Below are 15,747 nucleotides of genomic sequence, written 5' to 3'. Positions count from 1 at the left end.
TTTATATTTGGATTCACCTGTTAAATATTTGACTCAGTCATGAGAATATTTTAATAGATAAATGTTCTTTTTGTTAAAGTGTCTGTGGTGAAAAGAGACTGAGGACAGTGTCAGGTGTTTTATTAAAGTGAAACTAAGAACAGGAGTGGTTAATTTCATACTGATTGTGACTGACTAGATTTTAGTAGATTTACTGCTCCTGTCTACATTCTCAGTCATAAGACAGATTCTTTTCAGCACAGCACAGGTAGGACGTCTCTGTGATATATAGAGTCAAATATACTGTTTATTTTTTCTTATTCTTGTCAAACTGATTAAAACATGTTACTGAAGATAATATCATCATTGTAGAAACAGTCAACACACAAGATGAAGTGTACAGACATTTAGTAATTCCAGCATTAATTCTAAACCTTCAAAAAAATAAATATAATGTTAAATATATTAGTCAATTTACTTTTCCACACATTTATTACTAAGGAAACAAAATTATTTCTTTAAACAGCTCAGAGTAAATGGGAGGGAAGAAGTCTAAACCTGCTCCACGTAAGTTTCCGGAAAACTGACCGTTAGCATTTGTTCAAAATCACACGTTGTTCAATGATGTCAAGTGTTTCTTCAATATTTGTCATCTACCCTCAGTTCTTGATTTGTCATGGAGGAAAATAAACTGGGGGTGAGTGTGTTTATCTGCCTGTTAAATTTTTAAACAACTGCTGCGTGTTATTTCACTGTGATGTGATGTTTTCTTCCCTGAGCAGAGACAAAAAGGGAGCTCTGGAGTACATCAACAACTACAAACCTCAGACTGAAGGTCAGCAGCTCAGGATTCTTCTTCATGGTCCAGTTGGAGCTGGAAAGTCCAGTTTCATCAACTCGGTCCAAAGCGTCTTGAAGGGCAGAATGTGCACACTGGCTTTGGCAGACAACACCACTCACGGCTGTTTCACCAAACAGGTCAGAAGAATATTTAGAACATATATAAATGTTTTTGTGTTCGTCGTGATTTGTTCCTCAGTTTCCTTTGGCTCCTGTCACCAGTCCCTGCTTACTACTCTCTCTGTTTGCCCCTTCATCTTCAGAACCTGCAATTTTCAATCTGCCCACCAGATGTCTCCAGAGTTCCTCTCTGTTCTCTTATCCATCTGCTCATCTTTTCTCACCAGTTCCCTTCCAGTTAATCTGTTTAAGTCTCTGTGTTTACCACTGTTATCTGTTACCTGTGTTTGGATTCCTGTGTGTCTGCTGGTGAGCCAGTTCTGATTCACTTCTCCACTGCGCCCTCGTTCTCTGCTGATAGAATGAGGAACTGTTGGTTGTCAGTTGTTCATATTATAAAAAATGTAAAGCATTTTGTGTTTACAAGTATTAATTGCATCTTCTCTGTTTGTGGTTCACAGTACACAACCTACAAGATCCAAAAAGACAACTCAGAGACTTTCTATCCTTTTGTCTTCAATGACATCATGGGCCTGGATCCACAGAGAGGTGTCCTAGTGGATGACGTCAAACTGGCTTTCACAGGACATGTAAAGGAAGGTTATGTGGTACGGTATCCTTTATGCTTCATTTACAGATTGTATCTAGATGTGGTTTTAACCTGTGCCCACATTTACACCTGGTATTTATGTGTTTCCAGTGTCCTTATTCTAATCCAGTCACATCCTCTTGAAGAATTCATGTGATCACTGGTTAATGGCTGCCAACCCTAACCTTAACAAAACTGCATATACACCCACTCCCAGTGCATCCCTGGCCAACTCCAGAGGTGGTTTGGCTGATCGGATCACAGTCCATCTTCCATGCACTTCCATGTACTTTCATGTGGTCAGAACACATTTTAATGTCAGCTGTAAATGAGTATTAAAGTGTCACTACTAACATAAATTTTTACCTTGTCTTCCAGTTCAATCCTGAATCTAAACTGTCAGAGGGAAATGAGTTCTACAACAAATCTCCAACTGTCAACGACAAAGTGCATGTTCTGGTTTGTATCGTTCCTGCTGACACATTATCTTCAATGAGCGACGAAACTGTGCAGAAACTTCGGGACATCAGATTGGAAGCCAGTCGTCTGGGTGAGAGCAGAGATCAATATGATTATTATTTTCTACTCTGGGTAAAATGAGTCTACAACATCATTGTGAAGTGATATTACATTCTGAATCCTTTGACTATCAAACACTGTCTCACTGTAGCTTTGTTTGTAGTTTATATACACTGTAGTTTTCTGTCTGTTGTCCTGGCAGGGATTCCTCAGGTCACCGTTCTCACCAAAGTTGAAGAGGCCTGTCCAGAGATCAAGAGAGATTTAAAGAACGTCTACAGAAGCATAATCCTGAAGGAGAAGGTCTGTTTTTATTTGTAATCTCATAAATTTTTACAGACACAGCTGAAGTTTAATTTAGTCATGCAGCCAAATGACTGAACTGAAAAGTCTTTGTCTGAGCTGTCATGTTGTGATTTTTAAAATGTAGATGGAGCAGTTCAGTGCAGATGTGGGTATACCCATGAACTGCATCTTTCCTGTCAGAAACTACTATGAAGAAATTGACCTCAGTGATGATACTGATGCTCTAATCCTGAGCGCCCTGAGACGTATCATCAACTACGGAGGAGACTTCTTCAACAGGAAAACTGTGTAGGATTTGCTCTTCTGTTGACTCTGTCATCTGTCTGTAAAATATTTTCCTGGAGAATCTCTTGAGTTTATATGTCATGATTGACAGAAAGATTTTATCTGAACTTTATCTGACATTATTCAGAGTGTAACTCACTAGCTTTGACTGCTGAATGAGGGCAGATCAGATTTACTGTGACAGTGAGGTTATTGTAACTGGACTGCAGCTGTAATCCGTCAGAAATACACGAGCAGTATGTATTATCAGGCAGCTCCAGCAGAGGGCAGCATGCTGTTATTTTCTGGTGGTTAAGTCTACATCTTCATCGTCTTCATCAAAGCTTCGCAAATTAGCAGCTCCAAGTGGGAACACACACCAGTCTGTTACATACTTAAAACCACTTGATTATAGTCAAACATGCTGAATTTTGTCCTTAAAAGCACATTGATTTCTGTATCTTAAATAAGGAAAATACATTGGCTGTTTTAGGTGAATGCATAAGAACAAAAATACTAAAATGAAATGACAGGTTTTGATTGTCATCAGTTATATGTCATTTTCTGTAAGGTTGAACCTCTGAATTCAGTTAAGGAGCTGATTTATTGGAATATAACCCAACTTTTCATTGGTGGAAAGCAACAAAAAACTAAACAAAACAAAAAAAAACTTAAATTAAAAAAATCCAATTTTTCAACACTGATGTATTCATTTATCATCAAACAGCAGAAAACATCTTTTTCGGTTTTTCAGAAGGACTGATGAAAGAGACTATCAACTGGAAAATACACTGTGTAAAGGAAGCTTGAATAACAGAGGGTTGGAAATGGAGGGAATCGAGCTCTGTCTGTTGAAGGTGTGGGGATAAATGTTTCGGGGCTGAAAACCCGTCTCGAGACCAGTTTGGGCTCCGTACGTCAGTCTGACCCTGATTCTGAACAGCCCTGAACGTCATTCTGCGTGTGCAGCTCGGTGTTTGGTGTTTGCTGTGTGCGTGGCGTTTTCAGCAGCAGAGCAGAACACAGTGTTTTCATCAGTGTGTTTCTGAGAGCTGCTGCTGCTTTCTGACCCAGTTTCCCTGCTTGACTTGACTGGGTTGTTTCCAGTGCTGCTGTGGGAGGTCCCTGCTGGGTCCCCTTCACAAACACAAACACAGCTCACTATGCTCTCTCATGTGTAGGCAACGCTTCCCTTTCTGACCGTGAAATTCTGCAGTAATCTAAGCAGCGTTCACATATTGTGACTGCAGTGAATTTTATCTAATCCATAACACCAACTAACCTCGTTATTATTTATGTCCTGAATACACAGTCACGAAATCTTTAAAAGGTTGATTTGAATATCTCTGTTTGATTGCACATCATGTTGATTTTATTCAGAGCAGAACATCAGTGACTGCATTTCCAACCCTCCTGTTTTTATGTTCAGTGGAAATGGTGGAAATTTGAAGATAAGTGCAAATATCGCAGAAAGGTTTTTATACTTGGCTGAGGTGAAGTTGATGTATCAAAAAATCTTGGCGTAAATGAAGCGTAAATGGCGTTGACCAAACTCCCCAGATCCCAGTCTGATCCTGGATCTGAAGGTCCCCCTTGTGCTGCCAAAAACAGCTCTGACCCATTGGGGTGTGGATATGGGACCTGTGGGGGTGTTCTGTGGATCGTTTGAGCTCTGTAGGTTGTGGGGTGGGGCTTGTTCTGGATCAACCCACAGATGCTGAATCAGATTGGGATCTGGGGAGTCTGGAGGCCAGGTCAACACCTTCGGCTCTTTGTCGTGTTCCTCCAGACATTTCTGAGCAGTTTTTGTGGTGTGGGGGGAGCACTGTCCTGCTGGGGGAGGCCCCTGACATTGGGGAGTGCTATTGCCATGGGGGGTTGTGCTTGGTCTACAACAGTGTTTAAGTGGATGTTATGTGTCAAAGTAACATCCAGATAATTGAAGGAGCCAAGGTTTCACTGTGCCCGGTCTGGTTCCTCTCTTCAGCTCTTTAGAAAAAGGTTCAGGACTTCACGAACCAGGACATTCAGATTAAGTCTAAATAAGCACTGATTGGTTTATGAAGATACTGAATATAATGAATAGATTTTTAGTTTAGAGCCTCTGTTTTACCATCAACCTGTTCAAGGAATGGTGATGGAAATTTGTCTTTTTGGCAAAATCTGGCATTTACATCCCACTCATGTCTCTGTGTGTAAATGTAATAATAACACTGGGTGCTGGGTGTTTACCTGTCCAACAATAAACTAGTGAATCAAAGAAACTACTTTAGAAACTACAAAGAAACTAGAAATTACTTTTAATATCTGCAGCATTAAGTTGGAGTTTTTTAAGTCAGAGTTTCCTCCTTGTCCTCCGTGCTTGCTCCCAGTCCACCTGGGTGACCGGTGGTGACTATCCGGGAGTCGGGCACCTGACCACATGGAGACCAGGATGCTCGGCGGGTGGAGAGTGAAAACCCCCGGCGGTGGTGGCGGAGCTGCTCCTGCTGCTGGAGGTGGTGCTGGTGCTGGTATTGGATCTCCTCCTCCTCCTCCATCATCATCATCACCATCATCATCACCATCATCATCCCACCACACACCTCCGCCGTTCAGCCACTTTATCCAGCGGCAGCACCACCAGCGGCAAACCCACAACAACAACAACAACAACAACAACAACATAAACAACAACAGCAGCATCCAGCGGGGACAGGGAGAGAGCAGCGGGGACAGACAGCACCATGGAGGAGAGGAAAACATCCTCCTGGTGGGGACCAGCCGAGCAGAGGAGCGCCATCACCAACACCAGCTGAACAGGAGTGAGGAGGAGGAGGAGGAGGAGGAGGAGCGGATGGATGCCAGCCTGGGATCAGCCACCAACACCACCAACAACAACCCTCCTCCGAGTGGGACCAGCTCCGAGTTTAATCATTATTATGGGAATGGAAGAGGAGGGCCTTGCTTTGATCAACATGGCGGACAACAAAGCCCAGGGACTGGGGTAACAGCGGCGCTCTCGGTACACAGCACCATGGACCAGGTTCAGAACTCCCACGAAGGCTACAACAACAACAGCCCGTACAACCACTACCCGAACTACCGACCCGGATACGGGACCAGTGGATACGGAGGCATGATGAGTCCCTCACGCCAGGGGAACAACCTGATGGGCCCGGGCAGCGGCAGCTCGGCCGCTGCTAACCACAGCAAAGCGGCTATGGCTGCTACCAGCTCCCCGGCTGGAGGTGGAGGCGGCGGCAACAGCGGAGGATTTCAGCGGTTTCCCGGACAGGGGCAGCAGCAGCAGCAGCAGCACCCGTCCGGGGCTACGCCGACTTTGAACCAGTTATTGACGTCTCCGAGCCCGATGATGCGGGGTTATGGAGGTGGATATCCAGACTATAATAATCCCTCCGCACAGCAGCAGCCGAGCATGGGGCTGGCTAAAGACATGGGCTCCCAGTACGGCTCGGCTGCTCACGGCTGGGGAGGACAACAAAGAAATCACCCGGCCATGAGCCCGGGGAATAACGGGCAGGGCAGCGGCAGGTCCCAGGTGAGTCACACCGCGTCAAACACCTTGTTTTTTGGTGATAAAGTCACCTGGATAATCAGAGACAGTCATCTTGTTCCGGCTAAACTGCTAGCTTGGCAGTTAGCCTCCATGCTAACCCAAATAGCTAACGTCAGTTAGCTGCTGAGCTAGGTGTGTTTTTTATTTCCACTGCAGATAGACGTCATTTACACAGCCAGACACTAATTGCTGGACATTTTTGACCATTAAGTAAATAAAAGCTCGTCTTTAATGAAGTAGTGACAGAATAATTAAGAAATAACCACCGCAGGAGTTAACAGTAGTTAGTAAAGTCATGGTTTTGGTTCTGTGTCCAAGGTGACTCCGTTTTTAGCTCGCTATGCTAAGCTAGCATTAGCATGTTAGCTGTAGTTACCAGGCCCGCAGAGGCTGCATGTATGTCTGAGATGAGTCCGCTGGCTGTGAGCTCTGTGAGGGGGTTTAATCAGCTGTTATATGTTAAATAAAGTCCGGGAACTCGGAGGTTTGGTGTGAGGAGCTGACAGTTAGCCTCCTGACAGCTCTTATCAACCCTGTCATCTACTAATTGCCCCTCATATGCTAATGATCTCCTTTGAAGTGATCTGAGGTGTCATGGCCCGTGAAGTTGTTTCTGTTGTTGGATGACAGACCACCCAGGTGGAGACGAGGGTTATCAGCGGGGGAGAGCTGCCGGTGAGGCCGCTCCTCTCAGCCTCCGGTCCGGCCTCAGCTCTGTTGGCTCGGAGCCCGTAATGGCCCCATCGCCACACAAGAGCCCTGACCTTCACACATGCAGATTAGCCATGTGCCCATTACCACCGGCATAACACTGGGGCTAAATATTCAGCATACTCCTCCACCCCACCCCATACCACCCCGCAGCAGACCGGACCTGCAGGCCTCAGCCCCTCCATCCACCCCCCAGTGCATCACTCCTGTCACCGGTCATCCCCGCTCCATGTCGGGGACATTAAACACACTGTGGAGGTATCAGAGTGGGAGGAAAGATGCTTTTTAATGCAGCCATTATTGTTGTCGTTATTGATTAATCAGCTGATCATACTCCCATCAACCATCAGGTCAAAAAAGAAAAAAATCTGCTATTTCATCAGCCGGACTCAGCCGTTTTTTGATGAAAAAATGATTCATCAATAATCAGAGTGATTGCAGATCATTTCTCTTACAGCTAACTGATATAATTGACTGATAGTTTCAGCTCTAATCTGCTCAGATGAAAACAAGATGACATGTTTAAATTTGTAGTTTCATCTGTCCAACAGTCAACAAACATCAATATTCTGTTTACTACAGTGTAAGACCAAGAAAAGCTGACAATGATCTGTGAACCTGGAAACGTCGCATCTTTACATTCTTTTGTTTAAAAATAACTTGAATTCATTTTCTTTCAGTCAACCATTGATTCATTGACTATTCAGTCTACTGGCATGAACTGGGTCTTGATAATATCACAGCGTACCACAGCTTGTGTCTGTAATGTCTGAGCTCAGTTATCACAGGATTTTAAAACGTTTTTTGTAAAGATGAATCTTTTTATTAACACTTACAGCTGTTTCAACTGTCTGGATTAAAGTTTCTATCCACTGTATCTGGAATAAAATGATTTTTAACTAAGACTCAGATAATTAACATTTTCTATCCATATACTCTAAATTATTAGCTATTCATAGGCACTCAATAATCCCTTAAAATGTTAGATAATTATATATAGAGTAACTTTTAGTCTGAAAACCATCTTATTTAAATGTTTTTTTTCATCAGTTGTTATTTAACCTGTTTCCCAGGTTCAGACTCTTCTTTCTGATCCAAGTGAACATAATGAACAGAAATGTCCAAATGTCTTTGTTTGTTTTGCAGACACGACAAAAATGAAAGTTCACCATCTGTCGTGTTTTTCTATATTGTTTTTTCCATTATTTGATTGTAGAACATTATCAGTAGGTTAGGAAGTGGACGTAAGCGTCTGCTTCATTTCCAAAACGAAACCCTGGAGTTTTCAGCAGCGTTTCCTAAAGTCTCTGCAGCAGTGTGGACGCCAGGCGTAACCATAGCAACACTGATGAGTTTTAAAACTAAAACATGTTAACGTAAATGTAGCCTGAGACTGCAGACGCCACATTTAAGTCAGCAGTGAGGGAACAGTTAAAAAAGACGAGGTCTGAACCGAACTGTGGATTACTCACTCGTGGTGTTTGTCTGTGAGCCGACTGTAGTTTTCTGATCTGAGAATCAAACTGTCAAACGTCCCTCTTTTCTGTTTACATCTGGATTATTGATCAGGTCTTTTCCAGCTCTGTCACTACAACCAGCTGTGAGGACTTGGCAGAGCTCCAGATCTGCTCCGCTTGTTTGTTTTTGAATCTTTATTTACTCTCCTCAGCTGACTGATGGAGTCGTGTCGTCCACAGAAACCATGAAAGAACAGGATTAAATGTCTGGATCTTTTTTCTTTTCTTTTCTTTCCAGCGTAAAATCCATAAATGGTTTCTATTTTTAGCTGCAGCCGTGAAACATCTGTTCTCACTGAGTCACTTCCCTCACCTACTATTATGTCAGTGTGTCAAATACAGTGTGTGTGAATATTAAAGCGTACCCAGGCGTGACTGTTGACTTTAGTTTGAAGTGGCCTCCCAGGCTTTCGGGTTGCTCACAGTTTGCTGCTCCAGTTGAATCTGCTCTGACATGAGTTTAGTCTCAGTTGAGTTTGGTTTTGTTTTTTTACCTCCACAAAAGACCCTCCTGACTCTGACTGAAGTACTTGATGTTAGTTATCCTGTGATGTGTTTACTGTCCTCAGAGAGCTGCAGAGTAGGGCATCAGGAGCCAGGGCGATGGGTAAACTCTTGCTCTGTTTGTTGATGTCAAGCTACATTGTTGGCTTCTGTGAATTCGCAGCAGTGCTGCACACCTAAAGCAATAAAACCACACAGTCTACAATCTAACACAAAGAATACTAAAGTAGAAATACCCCCCAAAAATCTGCAATGTTTTAGCCCTTTTAGTTGACCAATCATGACGTCAAGTGGGTGTGACATGTAACATGCTAACTTGGTTCTTGGCTTTAGGACTCATTCCTGCCCCCTGATAATGGCGCTAGATGTAAAGTCAGAGAATCATCAGTTATTCAGGTTCATCCTCGGAGGAACACGAATGTTGGAACCAAATATCATCACAATTCACTCACAACCACTCATCATTTCTCTCGTCCAGGTGCCGCCCATTGACCCGATGGCTATGAAGCGCTCTCAGCTCTATGGTATGAGCAACAACCCGTACTCCCAGCAACAGCAGCATGGGGCGCCATACCCTGGCCAGCCCTACGGCACCCCCTCCCCCCACAGATACCCGATGGGGATGCCCGGCAGGGGGCAAATGGGGCTTGGAGGGATGCAGTACCCTCAGCAACAGGTAGGAGATGCCCTGTCCACCTTTTTAAAGAACAAAAAACAACTTTATATCAAACTTTAAAAGGAAAAAAATCTGTTGTTGCTGAACTCGTATCAGTATCTTTGCACTTCCTCTGTCAGCTGTGATGACGGTAGTGTTGCAGGGAGAGTTCCCAACCAATTTCCCAACAGCCGAATGTTGAGAAACTGGTGAGTTGTTGTACTGTAGCAGCCTCTTACACTCACTACACAGCCTCAGTTTGTAAGTTGTTGTGGGATGAAACACTTGAAGTGGTTTGTGTGTTTGGAGCGGCTCAGTGTTTCCTGACGCTGGGATGAGTACACTGTGTTTTCAGAGAGCCGGTCGTTTGTTCCTGGAGTCGACCTGCTGATTCATCACCGCCTCGTCACCGTGGACGAGCCGCTTGCAGGACAACACGGCTATTGATGCTGTCAGACCACATGGCCGCTACAGAGAGGGCTGGGCCGGACCACGCTGGGCTGGTCTGGGTCAGGCTATTCTTGGTGCAGACTGGGCTCAGGCTATTTTTAGACTCCAGACCTCTGGTTTGGGTCTGATTCTGCTGCTCAGAGCAGATGGTTTATCAGTGTTTACTGACGTTTGTTGCTGCTTCTAATACGTCACGGACAAGAAAGAAAAGCAACTTAATCTCTACAGTCTCCCAGTATTTCTGTGTCTCTTTTTTTCTTTCGACTTTCTAGTAAAAGTTAGAAAACATGGTTTTAAAGTCTTGAGGAAACCTGACTGTCAGATCTCGGTTCCTGCTGATATTGAGGAGGTTTCAGGTGAACCCTCTGCGGGTGGTTTTCTCTGCTGTGGTCTTTGTTCTCAGGTCGTAGATTACTCAGATCACTGCTTTCTTCCCCCGGAGCTTCTCCTCCAACGATCCTCTGATCCTCATCTCCACAGATTCCTCCAGAGAGAGATTGTCATCACCCAGTAACAGCGACATTATTACATCATTACAGGTTGACAGAGGTGTTTTTTTTGTTCAGCCTGAGGGAACTTGTGTCAGTGTTGTCGTCCCAGCTCAGATGAAGACAGCCACAGAGGCAGAGAGACGAAATGTAATGACTTTTATGTGAGCGAGGCCCCAGATGGCCCAGGGACTCTTCATTTATTAACTCCCTGATTCCAGATGAAATTGGATGTCGACCAGTGAGCTTCCCCCTCTGTGCTGGTTAGATTGATCCTGGTCTTTGGTTCTAGGAGGTTTCCTCTCCACGGGCAACTTTCTGACAGAACATTTAGAGATTTTTTTTTTAAAGCCTGAAACCCTAATCTGGGACAGCATTCTTCATGTACTTTAAAGGAACAGTCTGAAAATTTGGGGGAATTGAATCTCTGAAAGTCAGGCTTCATATTTTTGTTAAATTTGATCCGGTTATCTTTGGTTGCAATTTTGCAAATGCACGGAAAAACTTATGTCATACTTATAATGGGTAGCCTTTTCCATTTTAGTGCAGACAAATGAATTAATTGATTCATTTTATTGCCCTTAAATCTGTCCTTTGATCTTATGGCATTACTACCAGCAGTACCAACTAAAAGCACAGTACTTGAGACTGGTTCAAATTCCCTAAATGATCGTCCTTTGTTACTTCTCTTCCTGTTCATATGTGCTAGAGTTTGAGGGTAATTTGACTTTTTTTAGGTTCCTTGAAGACGTTTGACCTCTCATCAGAAAGGCTTCCTCAGATCAGGAGAGGGAAAATATCCTCAAGCAACCTTAAAGACCTTATAGATTAACTGAACTATAGTTTGATCTGAACCAAGACCATCTCTTTTGGTAGGATTCAGTTTTGGTCTTTTGGTTCAGACTGTGGTCTGAGGGACCTTTCTCTTCTTTTTTTGGTTTGGACCAAACAATGAAGGTGTGAAAGCACCTTCAGCCCTTTAATCAGGGTAGCTTCTGGTCTTGAAAAGACTCAAAAAGAGTTCAGTTTTAGGTCTTAAAAAGTTTTGAAAGGTATTACATCTTGTCTCTTAGCTGCTGTAGATAGAAATGTTTGGTTTTAAATTTCAGGAGACATCACACACTAGAACTGTAGCAATTAGTCAATTAATTGATATAAACTGCTCAAAAACTGACTCAAACATTCTCTGGTTTCAGCTTTTAAAATGAGCTTTTCTTTGTCATATAAACAGACAAATGAACATCTCCAGCTTGGTCGAACAAAACCAGAACATTGAAAATCAGTTTTTTAATTTCATGGCCTGTTCCTGCTCCTCTTCACACTCTGTCAGTCAGTTTCTGGCATCAGCCCTGACTCCTGCTTTCATCACCACGCTGATATTACACCACAGTTGCCAAGTGTGTGAGCACATGCAGGAGGTGCTCTTGAGCAAGGCAGCTAATCCTCAGAGCAGCTCGAAGTGCTCCAGTTCTCACAGATTGCAGCAAGGTTGCGTCTTATTGCATTTTGTGTCAGTTTGTATTCCCATGGAGGGCGTGAGCTGTTAGGGGGATAACGATCTGATGGGAAAAGTCTATGGAAGTGTTCGAATACCTGGTTTAAATATAGGAACTCCACCTGTCTGTGCACCTTTTACTGTTTATATGGAGGCTTAGTATGACCAGTTTCTCAGTGTCAGTAAAGCAGAAACTGAATCTCCTCTGAGTGTAGATTCTCTGCTTTACTCACTGTTATTCCTGTTTGTTAACATGTTGGTCTTATGTCTATCGTATCATGTGTATCAAGCAAAATGTAATGTAAATGTAAAATGATCATTCAGAGACAAAGTTAGCAGCTCATCCACGTCTAGCTGAATGAGACGGACAAAAAGGCCTGACCTCGTGCTTTTCTATGTGGAGTCGCTTCAGTTAAAGTTTGTCTGTGCTTTTTTGGAAAAACAGGTTTTAAAAGTTGGAAAATGTTTTAGTTAGTAACACTGTAAACAAAAATGTTATTAAAATACAGTTGTGTGCAAAAGGTTTGGCTGCTGTTAAGTTGATCTGTGCAGTGACTGAGAGTGAATCTACCCACGTGCCTTTTTCAGATGTCTAATTTGCCTTCAGCTGCTAATTTTAATGTATTTTTCTTTTCGGATGGACTGTAGTTTAATTTATTTTAAAGTTAAAGTGAATGTAAAGGTCTTTAAAGCTGCCTGAATGTCTGAACTGTGTTATTTATCTATATAAACCTGGTTCTGGTCCTGGTCCTGTTTTATCTCTTGTCCTGGTGTGAAATCAGCAGGAATGCGTCTATAATCATAAATGTTGTCGACGGTCGTCATGTGCTTCTCCTGTGACTCTAATAAAAAACCAGCTGCTGCTCACATCAGAGACAGCACACACATTAACTGTGAAGAGGTCAGAGGTCAAAGGTAAGATGCCTCTACACCTGCACAGTGGTTTATTCCAGTCAGAGACAGACTGACGGTAGTCTTAGTTCTCAGGGGGATTTTCAGGAAAATAAATATATAGGTCACTTTCTAGGAAAACAGCAGAATGTGTTTCACGTGTTCAGCTGAGTGGAAACAGCTGAGAGAGAAAATACCATCACTACGGCTGCACAGTCCTGAATCTGTTCTCATTAGAGTCTGGATGATGGAGTTCAGATATAAACTCACCAACAGAGCATCACAGATCAGGAGAATCATATATCCATCCTGTAGCTTTATCTCATGACCACCCACGTTGATTATTTCCTCTGCGTTTGGCATCATCAACGGCTCTAATTCCTACAATACCCATCAGCCTCTGTCTCTGTTGCTATGGGGTGTAACAATGAAACTGAGACCAAAAACCACAATACGGGAAGATGGAACCATGTGTGGTAATTGACTGTTGGGTCCAGGCACTTAAAGTGGTTTTCACCAGCTGAACGTTGTATATTACCCATGATCCCTTTCTCCTTCTGGACCAGGAAGTGCTGTGGCTGTAACAAACACAACAAACTCTGTTTCAGTTTCCTGGATATCCGAGGTGGACTCTGGTTTTTAACTGATCTACAGTTCAGCTTCACTCTGAACTCTCTGGGTCTGACTCCAGCAGTTTAAGCTGCTGACTCTCACTCAGTTAGAGGGAGATCCAACCTGAAGAACCACAGTGACACAGTCATCCGTCATCATCGTGGTGACTCTTCCTCAGAGACTTGTTTCACTGATGTTTGCTGTTTGTGTCCTCAGATGGGTTCTCAGTACAGCCAGCAGCAGCAGCAGCAGCAGCAGCAGCAGCAGCAGAACATGGGCGGTTACTGTCAGCCCGGTCAGCCTCCGTACTTCAGCCCCCCGCAGCAGCAGCCGGCCGCCCCCAGCCAGCCGCCGTACATGCAGCCCCGCCCACTGCCGCAGCAGGTACGACCGAAAACTACAAAACTGCCTCTGATTAAATCTAGTTCACTGGAAATGAAACCAGAGAGCTCCTGCAGATGTTTCACAATAAAAGCCTCCAAGGGCTGCAGCTAATGATTATTTTCCATGTTGATTAATTTGTTTAGTCTATGAAATGTGATGGAGGTGACTTCTTACCTAACCTGTCATCTGACATCAAATCTTCACATTTAAGATCCTGAAACCAGGAAATGTTTGACATTTTATATTTGACAGAAACAATAAATCAGTTCATTCAAAATCAAATTCAAACCCGACTTATCGACAACTGATTGATTCATCAACTAACTAGAACTTTTAATGTGAAAGAAACTGATGAAGAGTTGAGTTCGGATTAACCAGAGACTCTACTTGTTAAAATAAAGTCGAATATGAATCTGAGCTAAATAAAGGCGGCTATCAGAGGTATGGAGTTGAGAATTGATCCTGAATCAGACTTGAATTGAATCATTCACACCCCCTAGAAGAAGAGAGATAATAAACCCTCTGTGTTGAGACGGAGGAGAAGCAGAAGAAGCTTCATCAGTTGTCTGAGAGAAATCACCACAGCTTCCTCTCAGCTCCGTGTTGTTGTGTTTTCCATCAGTGTCAGTCGACCTTCAAACTGTCGTCACGGAGGAGTCAATTCACTGCAGATAGGAAACATATACTGTGACATTAACCTGATACCAAACACAGACCTGAAAATAATGGACCCAAAACAAAAAGGTTGTGAGGAAAATCCAGAGGTTTTTGGACCTTTTCTCCAGGTGGACAGGTCTATTGGTTCATTCGGATGATGTGGTGGAAATGATAAATAGTTTTTAGCACTAGATCCAGAGCTGTTGTTGCAGTGATGTGAGGGTCCTAAAATACTTTGCACTGATGGATTCAGGAGACTAAGAGTTTTCACTTGATGTAGAATTAGTCCAGGTTGTGTGAAGACCTATCTAGGGGACTGTGTCACCTTAATATAATCAGGGTTTCTGGAGGTCTTATCTCACGTCCTTCGTCCTCTCTCTCCAGAGCGTTTCTTCTTCTGTTCATTCAGTCCAGGTGCTGCAGTCTTTAATGGAAGGGAAACCCCTGCAGGTGATTCTGTCAGGTGTCCAAGTCCAATCACAGCCACATAAAGCAGGATTTCCTCTGAGACACTGCGGCTCTGACGACCTTAATTAACCCTGTGAAACTGGTCCTGGTGAAGGTTTTGGATCGAGCAGCCGTGTTCGGTTGCATCATATGACCTGAAGCCCGCAGCGTAAAAAAAAGTCCAGGGCGTTTTAATGGATTGGTGTCGGCCTGAGCTTTGTAGTTTAAACTTTATTTGCTCCGTCCGTGTCGACGCAGGAGGTGCCACAGGAGGCGTACGGGGGCCGGGGCCAGTCTGCCGCTATGACTCCTGGGAAACCGAACCACGAGGAGATGAGTCTGAGCCAACAGGAGAGACCGTCCAGCCTCCCGGTGAGTTCAGCACAGAGTAACAGACCAATGAAAGTCGGTCAATGTCAGAAAATGGCCGACACTGATGGAATTCTTCTGAACATGTTTAAGGAAGTAAAAGATTATTATTTTATTATGTGTTTGTCAGACTTACAGCAGCGTGAATGACGTCTGTCCTCATGACACTGTGTTGTTTTGATGTGGGGATCGATCTTAAAGCAGTTTCCATTGATTGAATCTCAAAGCCTTTATTAGTGATGTATAGCCTGGGTGAATGAAACCACATCACATGTCCTGAAAACCATTTCTGGGTTTCAAAGCTTCAGTGAGAATCACCTGCGATTAATCGAAGCTTCGACTTGTTTCGAGAGAGTTTCAGGGTTTATACATTTATAGTCCTGTGAAGCTG

General features: G+C 43.5%; 2 protein-coding genes across 2 annotated transcripts in view; both read left to right on the top strand.

Annotated features, from left to right (window-relative positions):
* The first annotated feature begins 30 nt into the window (after nucleotides 1-30).
* LOC108882213 (interferon-induced protein 44) lies at nucleotides 31-4,877 on the top strand. The gene is made up of 8 exons (XM_018674578.2): nucleotides 31-247; nucleotides 506-546; nucleotides 643-676; nucleotides 762-957; nucleotides 1,401-1,547; nucleotides 1,907-2,078; nucleotides 2,250-2,350; nucleotides 2,478-4,877. The coding sequence occupies exons 2-8, from the start codon at nucleotides 516-518 to the stop codon at nucleotides 2,643-2,645; spliced, it is 849 nt and encodes a 282-aa protein (XP_018530094.2). The 5' UTR covers nucleotides 31-247; nucleotides 506-515; the 3' UTR covers nucleotides 2,646-4,877.
* Nucleotides 4,878-4,922: 45 nt separating this feature from the next.
* arid1b (AT rich interactive domain 1B (SWI1-like)) overlaps nucleotides 4,923-15,747 on the top strand; it is a 36,509-nt gene continuing 25,684 nt past the window's right edge. The window contains 4 exon segments of the mRNA XM_018674588.2: nucleotides 4,923-6,158; nucleotides 9,387-9,584; nucleotides 13,716-13,883; nucleotides 15,246-15,359. Coding sequence (XP_018530104.1) covers nucleotides 5,040-6,158; nucleotides 9,387-9,584; nucleotides 13,716-13,883; nucleotides 15,246-15,359 — 1,599 coding nt within the window. The 5' untranslated portion in view covers nucleotides 4,923-5,039.

Source organism: Lates calcarifer, linkage group LG7_1 (assembly GCF_001640805.2).
Source record: "Lates calcarifer isolate ASB-BC8 linkage group LG7_1, TLL_Latcal_v3, whole genome shotgun sequence".
Taxonomy (NCBI): domain Eukaryota; kingdom Metazoa; phylum Chordata; class Actinopteri; family Centropomidae; genus Lates; species Lates calcarifer.
This window is presented reverse-complemented; position numbering and strand designations above follow the sequence as displayed.